Below are 18,437 nucleotides of genomic sequence, written 5' to 3' on the forward strand. Positions count from 1 at the left end.
GATGGGGTCATCTTGCCTCCCACCCACGTGGAGGACTTAGAAGTAGAGATAGTTACACATATATTGTTATAGTGTAAGTGTTTAGTATGCAACATATATTATGACATTACTTGGACCAGAATTCAAAATTTAAATTTCAGACTGATATGTGGAAGCAGTTGTGTTTTTATTCAATCTGCATATGACTGATATGAAATTTAAAATAAACTCATACATTTAAATTGTTAAAATGAAATGTTTGCATTGTATTTTTTTATAAAAATGTTATCTCAATAGACTTTTTTAAGCTTTATAAAAAAATGCTGACATAGTGCAAAAGTTAGTATACATATATCTGAACCTATATATTCTAGGTAGAGAAAACAGAGCTGTGTGCGGGTGAGAGAGAAAGAGAGAGGAGAGTGACAATTTCTAATGTTAGAACAACATTTCAGCAATCTGAAATTAATACCTGACTCAAACAATATGTGACCAATGAAATTTAATCCTAAAATAAACATGGCAAGTTTTTCCAAAATGCTTACTTTTCATTACATATAGTGATTACTTAAACCTTAAGCAATTTTTTTATTCCCACTTCACTCTTCCATGCTTCATTTGAGCCCATAATGACTCATTCAGAAGATTATAAACGTTTGTTGGAATCAGCACTTTACAATTCTTGTTCTAGATGGTAACCTTGACTTGTACCCTTATTTAGCAATGTGTTGACTACACTACACCTGCTATTATATTTGACACAGATGTTTAATATTTCATACAAATAATAAAGGCTTAAATTATTTTTGAATCCATTGGTTCAATAAAGCATTGTGCTTTAATTTATTAATGTAAACAGAATTATAACTACATTAAATTTTGTTCTAAAGCTCTTTTATTATAATTTATTATAAGCGTATAATTATTATATTCAGTTTAATTCTTATTTTGGCAGGTGTATCCTGATTGTTTATCACAAGTCATCTATGTTGCTTTCTGCAAAGCATTTCCAGAATCCTGTAAATGTTTTGATGATGAGTTTAAAGATGGACTAGTGGATTTAATTTTTCAATGGATATCAGGTACTGTTAGTTAATTTAAATATATTTATTGAAATGGATTATACTCGGACTTGCAGATTTCAGTATTTCAATATATCTTTCCCTTATTCAAAATTTATTACTTTTACCCCCGCTAGTGGTATTTAATAATAATAATCCATTACTAGAAAAACTATTGTCAAAGATGCCCTTCTGAGTCTGAAGCTTTAATATGTCAAATTCCAACCCTGGGTTAGAGAATTGAAAACGATTGGTGGTAGACTGCAAAACAAATGGAGATAATTTAAGCTGATTAACAATCATCTGTGTGGAACAAATGTTCTCACTTATTTAAGGAAATAATAAATCTAGACATGACTGAGAATAAATTTTAGGTCAATTATTATGCAGCTGCATGTAACTCAATACCTTTCCCGTTGCACCTTAGTTACTTGGATTTGTGAAAGCTTGTCTAGAGCCTTTAGTTGTATTCATTACTGAAATTGTAAATTCATTTATTATTCATTTTAAATTTGAATGTTACTTAATGTTTAAGATGACTCAGCATTATAGACTTTGAGTTTTTGTGAGTGGATATCCCGCTTTAGAATTGAAGTTTCTTGCATAATGCTAGCACTTAACACATTTAACTTAACACATATGACCTTATGAGCCACCATCAAATCCGTAACCTATGCCTCATTGCAGACGTCCTGGGAGCTGTTATTGTTTATATACTTGTAAAAATATTTAACTTTTGCAGAATTAGCCCATAAGTGTATAATGATCTCCAGTCATGTGTATCAGTGTCTCCTTATGGGTGAGATGTTGTCTGTGCAGTGCACCATGCTGACTCTTTCTCTGTGATCCTTGTGAAGGGAATATTCAGGAAGAATCTGTGATGAGCACAGCAATGCAACAAGAATGCAAAATCTTCAGGCCATGACTGAAAAAGAAATTGTGTGATTATTGGAAAATAAAGTAGGCAGAGACAGACAATATGAATTATCTCTCTGAATCAAGTTCATTCACTCTTCTAAGAACACTTTTTGTCAATTTCTATAAAGATTATAGAGACCCAGCTGTGTATGTTCTGATAGATCATTTTTGACAGCAGCAATTTGATTTGAAAATGTTATTAGTAAATGTCTGCATTTACGAAGTTATATTAATAAACTGTAGATTCTATTTGTTTTTAGTCAACATCCAGACATAGATGAACATGGGGAAGAGAGATTTTTTCTCAAGAAAATCATGCTTTGTCAATTTATTAGAATTCTTTGAGGGTGTCAACAAGCAGGTAGCCAAGGGTGAGACAATTGATAGAGTGTAGCTGGATTTTCCAAAGAAAGCCTTTGACAAGCTCCCTCACCAAAGGCTCTTAAGCAAAGTAAGCAGTCATGAATAGGAGGGAACATCCTCTTATGGATTAGTACTGATTTAAATATAGGAAACGAAAGGTAGGAATGAATGGTCAACTTTCACAATGGACAGAGGGAAATAGCGGGTTCTCCCAAGCATCTGTTCTGAGACGTGTGTTGTTCAACATATTCATAAATGATTTGGAAAAGCAGGTAAACAGTGAGGTGGCAAAGTTTGCAGATGATATTATATTACTCAGAATAATTAGGTCCAAAGCTGATGGAGAAGAGTTACAAAGGGATCTCAAAAACTGGATAACTGGGTCACAAAATGAAGATAAAATTCAATGTTGATAAGTGCAAAGTAATGCACATTGGAAAAAATAATCCCAACTATACATACAAAATGATTGTTTCTAAATTAGCTGTTACCTCTCCAGAAAAATCTTGGAGTCATTATGGATAGTTTTCTGAAAACATCTGCTCAATGTGCAGCGGCAGTCAAAAATCCTAGCAGAATGTTAGGAACCATTATAAAAGGGATAGATAATAAGACAGAAATATCAAAATGCTACTCCATAAAGCCATGGTATGCCCATGCCTTGAATACTGTGCAGTCCTAGTCACCCCATCTCAAAAATATATATATTAGAAATGGAATAGGTGCAGAAGAGCAACAAATAATACGTATGGAGCAGCTTCTGTGTGAGCCCTGGGGAGTGGTGGGAGGCCGGGATGTGGCAGAAGCGGGTGACTGGAGGTGGACAGGGAGGGAAAGAGGCTGGATTGGGTAAGGGAGGTGGGGCTGGAGAGGGCTCCAGGGACTGGCCCTGAAGGATGGATGGGATGGGCAGAACACGAGGCCGGAGTGGGCATTCCAGAGACCGCTCAGGGGCAGGGGGCACAATGCCGGGATGGGGAGCTCGGGGCAAGGCCATGCCAGGCTCAATGCGCTGGGACAAGCGGATGCTGTGAGACCCGGTTGAGCACTTACCAGCCACGTTGCCCAGGAGGGCCCAGCATCCATGAGTCATGGCTCCATGGCCCAGCCGGTCCTGTCATCTCCCGGAAAAGCAAAGAAGAGATTGATTGGGCTGCAGAGTGAGCATGTGACACCTTATCGTTCCCTGATTGGAGGGGCAGGAGACACATTAGGCTGCTTTCAGGGGTATGTGGAGATATCCCTCCAAATGTCCCTCCAGCCCCCTCCCCCCCCAGGGGGGCACACCAAATTTTTTTGGCAAAACTGGACATTTGTCCCATTTGCTCTTGCCAGCTGATGATCAATCCACTGACCTGTGGATTGGTACTGTGTGATAAACAGTGCGCTGCTGGTAAACAGTAGAAATATATTTTCATCTACCTGTAAAATGCCAAAAATGTTTTTTTCCAAATTATTCCCCCTATTTATTGAAAAGCTTTGTTTTTTCAGGCAAAAATTACTTTGATCTTATCAGGAGACAAAGGGAAAATCACTTAGAGAAAAGAATTTAATTAAAAATCTCATTTGAGGAGGTCTATGCACTCTCACAGTCTACCACTTTTCTCTGCCTATCCTGCCTTACCAAGGCAGAACTCCTCAGAATAATGTGTCAGAATAATGTGCTGTGGATCATATTTTGATTGTATCTCTGGACAAGAACAAAGAACAAGAACAAAGTTTATTTCCAACAAGAGCTTGCTACTAACAGCAGCATACATGTTAACCTGCAGAGGGATAAATGTGCACCATGACTCGCAGTTGGGTTTTGCCCTGGGAGGAGCTGGTTAAACTCAAGGATCAAGCCTGTAATATTTAACTACTGTAAATAGATAGTGGGTAGAATTATCAAGAATTCAGTCATCCCAAATATCAAAAGATAACTAGAAGACCATAGCTATGGCATGGATTCCATATATCTCTGGAAGCAGTAAAACTTCTGGGTTAGAGGCAGTAAAAAATTCTACTGGAAAGGAAATAGAAAGCCACTGAATAAAGCAAATTATACACCACTGCCAGGATAACTTGCAGCCTTAACAAAATACAAAACATTTACAATGAAAGAATGTTGAATTACCAGAATTGGAACAACTACAAAATAAAGATATTTCTCCTCTCATGAAATGTAAATTAAGATATCCACACACAAAATAAAGCAGAAAAGGAAGTTAACAAAAATAGTAAATTAAAATAATGAAATGAAAATAAAATATTGGATAGTAAAACAGACATTCCAGGTCCAAGCCTGGAAAGAAAGAAATACCACTACTCAGCGAGTGAGAGCCTACTATGAGCCCCAACAAACTTTGTTTTTATTAGCCATGTGTCACCAAATACATGAATTTTAAAGATCAATAAAAAGTGTGCATTTCAAAATTAGTGATGAAAAACTACCACCACCATTCCTAATTCCACTCCAGATGGTAAAATGCATGAGCATGAGTTGTGCCATTAGAGCACAACTGCTAAAGATGAGAATACTTTGGCAAAACCCTCTAAACATGTTGCATAATATAGTAATTAAGAAAATATTGTTATTCCAAATGCTGACATAAATTAAGAATCTCCATTAATTATCTAAAAATTTGGGCTGTCAATTAATCATAGTTAACTCAAGTGATTAATGCAAAACAAATTAACTAGATTAAAAATATAGTCATGATTAATCACAGTTAATCACACTGTTAATAGTAGGATACCAATTTAAATTTATTATAAATATTTTTGAATGTTTTTCTACATTTTCAAATGTATTGATTTCAGTTACAACACAAACTACAAAGTGCTCACTTTATATTAATATTTTATTACAAATATTTTAAATATAAAAATAAACAAAAGAAATAGTATTTTTCAATTCACCTCATACAAGTACTGTAGTGCAATCTTTATTGTGAAAGTGCAATTTACAAATGTAGTTTTTTACATCACTGCACTCAAAAACAAAACCATATAAAACTTTAGAGCCTACAGTCCTTGTTCAGCCAATTGCTAAGACAAACAAGTTTCTTTACATTTATGGGAGATAATGCTGCCCCTTTCTTATTTACAATGTCACCTGAAAGTGAAAAACTGGCATTTGAATGGCACTGTTGTAGCCAGCACTGCAAGATGTTTATGTGCCAGATATGCTAAATATTCGTATACCCCTTCAGGCTTAGACCACCATTCCAGAGGACATGCTTCCATGCTGATGATGCTTGTTAAAAAATGATGTGTTCATTAAATTTGTGACTGAACTCCTTGTGGCTGAATTGTATATCTCCCGCTCCGTGGTTTTTCCTACATTCTGCCATATATTTTGTGTCATGGCAGTCTCAGATGATGACCCAGCATGTGTGGTTCAGTTTAAGAACATTTTCACTGCAGATCTGACAAAACTCAAAGAAGGTATCTGTGATGGAGCATCTGTCCCACACTGGCACAGAAAGAGTTAAAAATAGCCTAGGGAGGCTGTGTAGGGAACAGCCAATCTGAGAGAAGCTGTGGGGAGCAGCCAGTCAGGACCCAGCAGGCCCATATAAAAAAGAACTGCAGGGCCAGAAGTGGTCAGTTGTTAGAGGGAGTCCTCAAGGGAGAAGACTGGGTTCCTGGAGGGCTGCAGAAGGGTAGGACCTAGACAGGGCAGCTGCTAGGAGGGACTAGGGGTGCTAGAGAGAGAGTCCCCTGTGGGGACTTGCAGGCTCAAGGCCCTGAGATGAGGGTGAAGAAGATGCTGGGGCCACAGGGAAGTGGCCCAGGGAATTTGAAGCAGCACTAGTGAGAGGCAGCAGGAGGCTGCTAGTTACAGGGTCCCTCAGCTGGGACCTGGAGTAGTGGGCAGGTCTGGCTCCGCCTCCCCACATCCCATCCCCAGTTAGTGGGGAGGTGGCTGCGCTCTAGAACTGAGATATCCTCTCTTCTCCTGCCCCAGAAGGGGGACACAGTGACATGGCTGGAGGGTCAAATCATGAAGAGGATGCTGTGGTTCCTGACAGCTACAAGAAGGGCTACAGGTGAACTGGGAAAACAAGTGATTGTGCACAGACCGTGGATGTGGGTGTCAGCCTGGAGCTAATCCCCAGATGATCAGCAGGAGGCACCAGTCCTGTGGTGAGTGGTGTGCCCCATCATGGTACCAATATGAGATTTCTAAAGATATCTACAGCAATTAACCCAAGTTTTAAGAATCTGAAGTGACCTTCCAAAATCTGAGAGGGACAAGGTGTGGAACATGCTGTCAGAAATTTTAAAAGAGCAACATTCCAGTGCGGAAACTACAGAACCCAAACCACCAACAAAGAAAATCAACCTTCTGTTGGTGGCATCTGACTCAAATGATGAAAATGAATATGCGTTGGTCCATACTGCTTTGAATCATTATCGGTCAGAACCTGTCATCAGCATGAAAGCATGTCCTCAGGAATGGTGATCAAAGCATGAAGGGGCATATGAATGTTTAGCATATCTGGCATGTAAATACTTTATAATGCTGGCTACGACAGTGCCATGCGAACACCTGTTGTCATTTTCAGGTGACATTATAAATAAGAAGCGGGTAGCATTATCTCCCATAAATGTAAAGAAACCTGTTTGTCTTAGTGATTGACTGATCAAGAAATAGGACTGAGTGGACTTGTAGAACTTTAGAGCTTACATTGTTTTATTTTTGAGGGCAGTATGTAAACAAAAATAATTCTACATTTGTAAATGGCACTTGCACAATAAAAGATTGCACTACAGTACTTGTATGAGGTGAATTGAAATACAAATATTTGCACTGTAAAAAAGATAAGCTAAAAAATAATAAAGTGAGCACTGTACACTTTGTATTCTGTGTTATAATTGAAATCAATATATTTTAAAAGTAGAAAGCATCCAAAAATGTTTAAATAAAAGGTATTCTATTGTTTAACAGTGTGATTAAAAATGTGATTAATCGTGACTATATTTTTAATCTCATGATTAATCATGATTGGTTTTTTTAATCATTTGGCAGCCCTATAAAAATAAATCTGCACAAAACAGTCTGATCTTGCAAACAGTGTGCTTAGCTTTAAGCCTGTGCTTAGCTTTAAGCCTGTGAGTATTCCTATAGAAGTGCGTGGCACTGCTTACTAGCTTAAAGTTAAGCACAGGCATAAGGATTTGCAAATCAGGGACCTGAAAAAGAATCAAAAGTGTTAACTTCGTTTGAAAGGATAACAAGTTAGCTATAGCATAGCTTTCAAGAATAATACTAAATATTCCTGTCTTTTTCTAAAGTTAACTTATACTTTTCAGGTCTAAAACCTCAGAAATTTGCTTGGAAAAAATGGAATCTAGATTGCCTGAGGAAGCCCACAGTAAATAGTAGCAAGAAAGATACCATTACTAAGACACCAGTTAAGGAGTCTGTCAAATCAAAAGCAGTCACTGAAGCTTGTGAGTATTTCTTAAAATGCACAAAATGGATTGCAACATAACTATTTGAATGAAATACACAGTATTTTGTGAAATCTAATATAATTGTGATCAGAAATCATTATTCACACTTCCATTTTATTTTGTCAAGAGTATCCAAATGAAAAAATTACAATAATTTGGAACATTTCGAATCTTGGATTTGGATTGGCTCATACATATATCTTGCTGTTTTGCTGATATTTGCATTTAGACAAATCTGTAAAGAAAAATTGAATGTGAATGTCAAATACTTAAAATAGCTGCTGATGTGAGGGCCCCATATGGCAATTCATCTCTTGTGCAGAGATCCCTTTCTCCAGTTCATCCACTGGTATGAGTTTTCTTCTTATTCCTTCTTGCAGCCTGGCTCTTACTTCCACCATTCCCCCTACTGTCAGCATCCTTGCTCCTGGTTGGTGAGCCCTTTCGCTACTCCATCCTTTGATACCAATATGCCTTTCTTTATCCTTCCCACGGCTTAGCATCCTACCTCAAGGCCATTCTCCTGATGCCAGCATACCGCTCTTGTTCCATCTCACTTCCTGAATCACTCTCTTCACTCTTGATTCCATATTTTGTTTATCCATGTTAGCCAGTATCCTCTCTCTACCACCTTTGCCTTAAATCCCTATGTGCTCCTTCCCACTGACTGGCTCTGCTTCCAGCTCATCATCCTCTGGTGCCAGCAACCCTCTCCGTCTGCTAAGCTTTCTCCTTCTACCCCTTCCCTGATCTCAGCAACTCCTGTCACCCACTCTCTCTGCCCTTTGTCTTCAGTGCCCAAATTGCTCACCTCTTCCTTTCTGTTACCTGGCTTTCCTGCTATTCATGTTTGGAGAGAGATTCAGAATTTAACTATCACGGATGACCACTATTGGTTATTTATTTAAATGCAGATAATGTGGATTTACTCAATACCAAGTAATTATCATAATATATAATGTAAGTTGGTTCTTTTTGTGTAGGTTGGTTCATATATTTACTTTTCATATTTAAATTCTTTTACAAGTGGTGTTTAAAAATGTTCTTTTTAAATGATTTATTGCCTTCAGATGCAGTTATAAATTTGTTTATATATATATATTGCTCCCATGGAACAAAACTGGTAGCTTACAGAACACATATTGCACTCTGCGTTAAAATTTTATAATTACATGGGGTGTAGTGTAGCCCTCCCCTTATGTTGCTAGAGTAGAGCAAAATATAGTGCAAGTGGGATGAGAGGCACTGAAGTGGGGGGAATATATAGTGTCCCTGATGCATGTTCTGCCCTCTCCCTAGGAGCCTGTAGAAACCCTTCTGCGGGCTCACTGGGGTGCAGTTTAAACAGGTAGATTGGAAATCTTCTAGGGGCAGAAATTTGTGAGCCATTGTTCAACATGGCAGGCATCTATGGGGATCCAATAGATCACAAATCTGCTGGGAAGTTGATGCTGTCCCATAAAGCCCCCCTTCCCTGACTTCTAAGGTACCATACTACAGGGAAGAACAGGGAGGGGGCAGCTGCATGTATAGATACGCCAGAATCTGCACAACAGAAGTCTGGTTTCTTTATGGATCCAAGGGCTCTTCAAAGTTTCTAGACCATTCTTCTGTCCCAAAGATGTGTGAACCTTCCCCATTGTGGAGGGATAGAGGAAAATCTGCAAGAAGAATCTGCTGTCAAACATACATGACTTCCTTAGGCAAAATTCCCATTTAAGTCAGTGGAGTCTATGAATACCCAGCAAGTGTTAATTTTCCATTTTCTAATATATATGTGCCTCCATACACAAATGGAAAAGAAGACCATTACAGCTGGCACATACGTTTGCAGATCTTCCAGAAAGACCAATGAGTGATTGGGTTTAGAGGCTGTTTTGGGAAGTGAATCCTCCTCAACAGGGATAAATTGTGTATTAGAAGGACTTTTATGAGAGAAGCTTGCAAACACATTACCCTTGCTCTGTGGATAAAAAGAGGACTTCAAGATTGTCTACATCATAGTTTCCCAACCTGTGGTACGTGTACGCACGGGGGTATGCGAGACACAGGCACGGGGTACCTGGAGAAAAACCCAGTGAAGGGGAGGCGGGTGGCAGCTGCCTACTTCTGGGGAAGCCAGGCTGCAGCCACCCGCTTCCTGCCCGGTCCCAGCTCCCAGTCCTCTCAAATCTATGGCAAAACATTTTGTGTGCCGCACATTGCCTATCACTTTATATTCCCTACCATTGGCATGCCCCTCAAAGCTTCCTAGCTTTTGCCAGCATCACCTGTAGCCCAGGTACATACTTGAGTTGTGCACCCCTGGTGTAAATGTGGTAACCCTACCCCCGCTAGAGCTGACATCTGTCATATCACAGTCTTATATACTCAGCCCTTCTTCCAACATAGGGTACACATTAGTCTGTAAATATAAAATCTCGTGGAAAATGGAGTGTTGGGGTACTTGCTATTTAAAAGGTTGAGAAACACTGGTCTGCATGATGCACCCAACAGGGGTGTGATTTCTGCAGTGCACTAACATGCTGTACATTAATTGGTCCCTGTAGACTCTGCTGGTGCTCACTAATAGTTCCCTAATATACTTTAACATAGTATTGTTTCAAACAGTAGTACTACGGAACTTTTAGTGAGCACCACCAGGGTCTACAGAGACCAATTAATGTGCAACATGTTAGTATGCTCTAGAAATCACACCTCTGAGGTGCACATGGCCGTACCATGTAGACAAGGCCTAAGTTTCCAGTGCTATTAGCCTGACAGGTTTAATTTTAACTACAATTACCTTGAAAACATAAAATAGAAAAAATAGATAGGCCTCTATCAAAATTGTGTCAGGTTTCTTAACAAAGATTGCAGTGATGGCTACATTGTTTGCTGTGATGAAAGATCACATATAAACTGCAGAGAGAGTATTACTGGAACCCACTGTGAATACTGCTGACATAAATAAGACATAAACCATGAGTCTGTTTTTACTTATACCAATTGCTATGGTGCCCTCAGGATTGGGGAGGGGGAAATGTAGTGGGAAGACATCAGTGAACCCTTCTCTTGTGGGCCAGTTGCTGCTCAGGCACCTGGGAATGTGACCCATAATTTTTGCTAATGCAGAGAGCATCTTGAGGTTATGCCAAGCATCAAGTGCTTCTATTGTGGGGTGTCCAACCTGTGATGCTGGAAGGTCTAAGTGGTGGCCCCCACTATTTACAATTTATGCTTGACTATAAATTGAAAAAGTATTCCTTGAGCTGCACTCTATGACTTTAAACTGAAGAGTTTGAATCAGTCCCATCTCTATGTGGAGAAAGCAGGGCAAGCTGCTTTCCCAGCTGCCTCCCATCATCTCCGCTGCAGCCTCAGCAGCAGATCATGCATGAATTGAAAGTGCTGCTCAGCAGCATCCCCAATGGGCACCTGCTACACTGCAGGGGAGAAATGATAGAATGGCTGTGATTGCTCCATGTCTGTTTCCTTGTTGAGCTGTGGGAACCCCAGTACAGACTCTTAATTGGCTCTGTTTCAGTCTGGGGAGGGGCCTTCTCCTAGCCAAACACAAGAGCAGGAGAGGGAGGAAAAGTTGAGAACCAACAACCTGTTCCATGTCCTTGATCCTCTGCTTCAGCCCTGACCCTAGTGAAGGTTACAGCTTCATGGAGGCTGCTCTAACTTGTACTTGTTAGTTATGGCCCAGAAAGGATGGACCAAGGGAGTACAATAGGGCAGATAAATTGTTCCTAAATATTGATTTTCCCCTTTGATCTTTTTTAAATAATACATTTGGATCTCAGACTGAAAAAGTTGGACACCACAGCTCTACAGCATCACCTGCCTATAGTGTTGGGTGAGCACTTAATTCTGCATTGATTCCGCTGTGTCAGCTTCTGCAGTATGTCTCATGATCAGCTTTGGAAGAAGCAGGAGTAGAATGATCACAAGGTGTGTTTTATGACCAGGACACCTGGCTTTGGACTAACGTGTAGTGATTCTCACAAAGCCTGTAGATAGTAAAAGCACAGGAGAACCATTCTAGTGTGACTACATTTATGGAGTGTGCTGCCTAACTGAGATGGAAGTATTTGCTTCTGAACAGGAGCTTCAGGATTGGATCCCTATAAAAAAAAAAAAAGCATTTTACTTTTTATAGGCCTTTCTTTTATTTGCAGAATTATTTTTGCTTGTATAAGCTGGCCATGTATATTTACTGCATAATAAGGAGGGGCATCTCTCAGTTTTCAGCAGTTGGCTTGTAGTCTTCCTTGCTCTTCTTCCTTGTATTAACTTCTCTATTTCCTTTCAAGTACAATAAGTGAAGAATGAACCACAATTGCATTAAGGAATGCTGAAATTAGCACTGTCATCAAGCTTATTGTATTATTCCCTTCTACCACTCACGTTCCAGTCTCAAAGGGAGATTCTTGCTTTCAGATTCTTTATTTGTATGTTGCTCAGCCTGTAATAACAGGGTTTAAAAATAGAATTTTATCTAAAATATTGAAGGGACATTGTCGGGAGCACATTTAGCTTTTGAAAAATAATAAGCTTTTATGAAACCTGAAACCAACAAAAACATTTGCTTGCATTTTGCAAGTTCTAATGATTTGGTTTTAAAAGAATTAGATTTCCCTTTCAGTTCTGGAACCCCATCATTGCAGCATCGTTCTAGTACAAGAGAAAAAGCATATTAAACTAAGTAGAAAGAAATTATACGTGTAGCAGGTTAAGTAAAACACTTTGTTCTGGACATAACCCTCTTCCTTTTACTGGAGCTGTGCTATCTGTCCACAGTAGTTCCTAAAGTCATTGGGGGCTAGTTACTTCTGTGTTTGGCCCCAAAAGAGGAAGGCAGTGATTTGATTTGTGTGGTGTATAATGTACTTTCCTATCTCCTATAAAGGTGCTTTCCTATCTCCATTAACTAAAAATGTGAGGGTATTACTATTGTAGGCCATACAATAAACCTCCCATCCCACCATTTACTATGTCCTTTTAAGCGCTGAAGGAAAGATGAAGTCCCATGAACTGTTCTTCTCATTTATGACAATTGAGAGGCTGGTTATATAGACAGCCACATGATGCCTAAAGAGGAATCATGTTAGTGTGGACTTTTTTCTAGGGAGTGACAGAATTTCCTAGTTTCAATGGTCCACACAGCCCATAATAACAACAATACTTAGCTCTTATATGGTGCTTTTCCTCTGTACATTTCATAGTGCTTTAGTATCTTTATCTCCATTTTGTGGTTGGAGAATTGAGGTTCTGAGATGTGAAGTGATTTACCCAAGGTTGCACAGTAGGTGAACTGCAGAGCTAGGACTCAAACCTAGGTTTCCTGACTCCTAGGCTAGCACCCTGTCTGCTGGACCAGGCTGACTCAGCAGCTGATAGCCACATAGCTATTTCATTCCCTTATAACTAGTGCTGTCCAAGGTAAAATTAAATCGATGACTGCCTATAAGGTCCCTATTTTGAGATTCTACACATTGTGCCCATAAAAAGGGAAGCTGGGAGTCATAGGCAATGCATGGTCAGGGGCACACAGGATCACATGCCCCATCAGTTTTCTGCCAGGGTGGGAGTTGAGCTGAGAGTGGCTGAGAGGGACGTGCCAGGGAAAGTCACCAGAAGCTAGTACTCCCACTGAACCCCGCTAGGCAGTCCCTGGAGCAGGGAAAGGAGGCCAGGCTGGCAGCACAGCCCTCTGCCAGAGGGAGCACGGGGAAGACAGTTGAATCCTATCCCTTCGCTGGTAGCCACAGTTACCTGCTCAAGTACGGTCTGGACTAGCCTGCCTGGAGTGCACAGAAGAGAGCTCGGTGAGTCATGGCAATGGGGTGGGAGGCAACTGGGCCCATGCTGCTTGTGGTGGGATGGGGAGCTCAGGGAGGCAGTGGAAGCCAGGGGCAATGGGTTGAAGTCTGGGGGGGCAGCGAGGGCCAGGGCAATGGGTGGGGCAGGCAAGAGGGTGTTGCTGGAGGGTGCCTTGGCAGTCACCAGGAAGTTGACCAGGGCTGTGGTCGGAGGGCCTGCCGTTGTGCCCCCCCCATTATCAGCAGTTTCCAGTCCCCTCTGCTGGGAACACTTAACTTTTATTACAGAAAACATTCCTAACCTGAATAAAAATGTATAATACTAAAATAGTTACAAAAAACAGAATAGAAATGGAGTTTTTCAAAATAAGATTAGTATATTCAAACATGTTTGGGGTTCTTTTCACAGGGAGGGCGGGGTTGTACTGTTGTTTAGAGTGGAGATTAATACAGTTAGGTGTCTTTTGAAAATCCCACTAGTGCCTAAGCAAGTTAGGCATCTAACTCCCTTCAGCCAGAGCCAGTCAATACTTTTGCAGGATCAGACCCTTGACAATCATTACTGGAAAAGCTATTCTAAGAATGAGAGTAAAAATACTAAAATTTCATAGGTACAGAAAGATTCAGATATCAAAATATACTTCCTCGGGCACAGACCAGAAGATACTGTAATTTCCAAGTATGTAGTATGTTCACCTCTGTTTAAAAGTTCAGTTCTCATTGGGTCCCCACTAAAGGAAAATATTTGATTTATTTTCCTTATTGTAAAATGATTTCTTCTTACTTTAATTATCTGTTCAGCTGATGGTGTGAAAACCCAGCCTTTACAAGTGTAGAGTCACTTAAAAAATTTAGTAAAAGGTTTTCTTAATGAAACAAATGGATAATAGTGAGTTAAAATCTGCCTTACAAACAAAATAGAAGAAAATCTCCCTTTTTAGGTCTGGAATGTAAGCAGTTATACAATTTCAGTATCTGGAATGCCTCAGGATTTACAAGCTAGCTTGCCTCAGCGAGTGCATTATTAGATTATTTACAAGACCGAGGTTTTTAATGCTTGATTTTCTTTATACTACTTGAATATTTGTGTAATTTAAAAAAATATTATTACAAAGTCTAGCGATATAATATAAAATAATTTGGATTTACAGTCTGCTTTTTCAAAGCATTATGAGGAGTTTTAGCTGTGTGAATCATTAAAGTTAACAGAAGTCTCAGGTTTAAAACCTCGTGTAATTCCTTGAAAAATGTACTCTCTAAAGTAAAGTGCAGGTCTACTCTAAAAAATGACTATGTAAAATTAGCAGAGTAGGGTTCCATGTTTATTGCCATTAATTACTCCATATCAAGTGAAAAGATAGTTTTGCTAACTGTCACCTCTGAAAACTCAACCTGGGATGGTAAAAGTAAGGTGAATTCTTTCCTTTTCATGCAATATTGTCAGTAAATAAAGAATGATTAAGGAATTCCTGAATTCTGATCTCAGTTTTGACAGTGATTGCTTCTGTTGCTTTAGGTGAATCACCTGTCTTTGTCTCAGTTCCTCCAGCTGTAAAATGGGGATAATAATACCTTTTCTAAATACTTCATCAGGGTGTAGTAAAAATAAATTAATTCATCATTTGTAAAGTGTTTTGACTATGAAAAGTACTCTGTAAGTGTTATTATTATATAAGTGTAGTGAAGTAACAGTTGCTTTCTGTACCAATATTAACTTGCTGCATTTATATTATCTTAGGACCTGACTCACCAAAGCATTTACCTTTAAGCGCATGAGTAGTTCCATTGACTTCAAAGTTCCATCAACTTCAATAGCATCAATCACATGCTTGAAGTGGCTTGCTAGAATGGGACTTTTGAGAACAAACTGATTGTGTGTTCAGCCAGAGACCAAATTATCCGTAAAAGTGCATTGGTTTAAAAAGAGCAGTATACTTTTATAAATGTGGTTTCTTACTTGTTGAATAATGATTAACCATGTGGCAATCTGAGTGGCTGGTATAATTTCTGTGATAATATTTTAAATAGCTGCAATGGAGAACTAAAAGTGAAAACAAATTATGTTTTATATTTCAAAGTCATGAAAATTAGCCAATTTTGCCATTATTAACTTTATACTATATAATACATGTATTTTACAGTAGTAGACATTTAATAGTGTAAAACATATTCCAAATACAGCCAGAAGATACATTTGTATTTATCACATGCAAGGAAGACATTTTCAAAAAATCAGACTTCTCCAACTCAGAGAACTGATATGTAGGGTCCCATGGGAAGAAAATCTAAGGAAAAAGGAGTTGAGGACAGCCAGCAGTTTCTCAGAGAGGCAATATTAAAGGCACAGCAGGAAACTATCCCAGTGTATAGGACAGATAGGAAGATCATTTAAAGGCCAATATGGCTGTATCAAGAGCTCTTTTAATGACCTACAAATCAAAATGGAATCCTACAAAAAGTGGAAAAATTGGACAAATTGCTAAGATAAGTATAAAAGAACAGCGCAAGATACAAAATGAGTTATATCTAAGCGAGGGACTTAAAAGGCAATAAGAGGAGATTCTATAAACACATTAGGCATAAGAGAAAGACAAAGGAAAGTATAGGTCCACTACTTAATGGGGCAGGAGAGCTAACAATACATGACACCAAGAAAGCTGAGGGGTTTAATGCTTATTTTATTTCAGTCTTCACTAAAAAGGTTAATTGTAAGCAGATGTGTAACACAATTAATATTAACAAGGTGGAAGGAACACAAGCCAAAATAGGGAAATAATAGGTTAAAATATTGAATAAGTTAGATGTCTTCAAGTCAGCAGAGCCTTACAAAGTTCACCCTGGGGTATTTAAGGAACTAGATGAAGCAATCTGTGAACAATTAGTGATTATCTTCAAGAACCTATGGAGGACAGGTGAGGTCTCAGAGGACTGAGAAGGGCTAACACAGTACCTATCTTTAAGAAGATGAACAAAGAAGTCTCCAGGGAATTACAGACCAGTTAACCTAACTTTGATACCTGGAAAGATACTGGAACAAATTAATAAATAATCAATTTGTATGCGTCTATAGGATGATAAATAACAGTCAACATTGATTTGTCAAGAACAAATTATGTCAAACCAAGCTGATTACATTCTTTGATTACTGACCTAATAGATAGTAAGCAAAGTAGGGAAATATGGTCTAGATGAAATTACTTTAAGGTGGGTGCATTATTGGTTGAAGAACCATACTCAGAGACTAATTTTAATGGTTTGCTGTCAAATTGGGGGAATGTATTTATTGGGGTCCTGCAGAGTTCTGTCTTGGGTCTGACACTATTTCATATTTTCATTAATGACTTGGTTAGTGGAGTGGAGCATGTGCTTATACAATTTGTGGATGCCACCAAGCTGGGAGGGGTTGAAAGCACTTTGAAGGACAGGATTGGAATTCAAAATGACCTTGACTAATTGGAGAGCTGGTCTGACATCAACAAGATGAAAATTCAGTATAGAAAGTTGCAAAGTACTACACTTGGAAAGGAAAAATCAAATGCACAACTACAAAATGGGGAGTAACTGGCAAGGCAGTAGTACTGCAGAAAAGGATCTGAGGTTACAGTGGCTCAAAAATTGAATAGGGGTCAACAATGTGATGCAACTGTGAAAAAGGCAAATTTAATTCTCTGATATATTAACAGTACACTCATACTTTCAGTGCCTCTACCCATTTTATGCTCTGTTTTCCTTTATTTAAGACCAGTCTTTGGTCAAACTTTGCCATCCTTTCCTTCCTTACTTATAGAGTTCCTGCTGACAATAGAAGTGCAGTCTGAAACAATTGTCTTGGAATTAGTTGTGCACTAGGTAGTAGTTCTGGAAGGTGTTAGTGTAATAACAAGTAAGTAGCCAAATTTAGTTGATTGTTAGTAGTCAGCTTTGCAGTTCAGCAGCAAAGCATTGAACTACAGACAGGTACATTTACTAGAACTGCAATCTTTTCATATTGAAAAGGTGCCTTGAAAATGGGAGAGGAAGAATAGATGGCAAGAGAAGAAGCTGAATTGGCAGAAGGGTTTGCACCCTAACTGTATACAGAAAATTGGGGTTGATGTGAGGATTGTCTTCAAAAATATTTGAAAAAGATTAAATTGGAAATATTTTAATAATAAAAGAAAGCTGACAGCTGTTCCTTCTTCTTTTCCTTTGTCTTTCTATCCTTACATTTTTAGGATCTTCTTATCTTTGGTTTAGTCAATTTAGGCTGATTATCTCTGCCACTCTCTAACTCCAAATCCATTTTTCAGGAAGCAGTGTTCTCCATCTGAGACTGACAAGAGGTGTCTTTTCTTGTGAGATGGATTTTCAGGGCCGGATCCTTAGGTACTTGCATAATACAGAATGGAAGTTAAGAGGCAGTGTAAAGCTCCCACTTGTGCTGGCCTGATCTTTGCACTTCACTGTGCATGTCTTCCACTATGCACTGGGTTAGCATAATGTAAGGACTTCTCTCTAAATTACACTGGTCTGTAAAGGCCACAAGGAGCTGAAGACCAAACCCAGGAGAAAGGCATAACAGTGATTTTTCCAAGTCATGATCCCTTTTTAATAACCACACTCTCTTCTCTTTCCTGCTAAATTGACAGCAAGGAGGGCAGTGTGGTTGTTTCTGTTAAACCTTGTCTCTTTATTTTATTTATTTACTTCTCTACTCTCCCATAATCTCTGCCATCATTTTCCTCTTTATTGTTTTTCTCTTCTTCCACCTGTGTAGGCCCTTTCCTTCCTTTTGTACCTGAGTTATCTCTCTCCTTTCTTTCCCCATAAAAATGTTGTATTTCCCTTCCTTTTCCCTTGTGCAATCTATCACTTTTACCCA

At 38.9% G+C, this 18,437-nt stretch overlaps 1 protein-coding gene across 5 annotated transcripts in view; it reads left to right on the plus strand.

The window, feature by feature from the left end:
• FAM227B (family with sequence similarity 227 member B) overlaps positions 1-18,437 on the plus strand; it is a 61,158-nt gene that overhangs the window by 22,720 nt on the left and 20,001 nt on the right. For 3 of the 5 annotated variants that reach the window (XM_067555780.1, XM_067555779.1, XM_067555782.1), the window contains 2 exons: positions 935-1,061; positions 7,623-7,811. In XM_067555780.1, the coding sequence (XP_067411881.1) occupies positions 935-1,061; positions 7,623-7,804 (309 nt within the window). In that variant the 3' untranslated portion in view covers positions 7,805-7,811. Of the gene's footprint in view, positions 1-934; positions 1,062-1,897; positions 2,187-7,622; positions 7,812-18,437 lie in introns of those variants that run through there. The other 2 variants (XM_067555781.1, XM_067555783.1) reach the window with 2 other exon arrangements.

The sequence above is a fragment of the Emydura macquarii genome, unplaced genomic scaffold, assembly GCF_026122565.2.
Source record: "Emydura macquarii macquarii isolate MOO-44397 ecotype Brisbane River unplaced genomic scaffold, CSIRO-AGI_Emac_v2 contig_1644, whole genome shotgun sequence".
In the NCBI taxonomy this organism is placed as follows: Eukaryota; Metazoa; Chordata; order Testudines; family Chelidae; genus Emydura; species Emydura macquarii.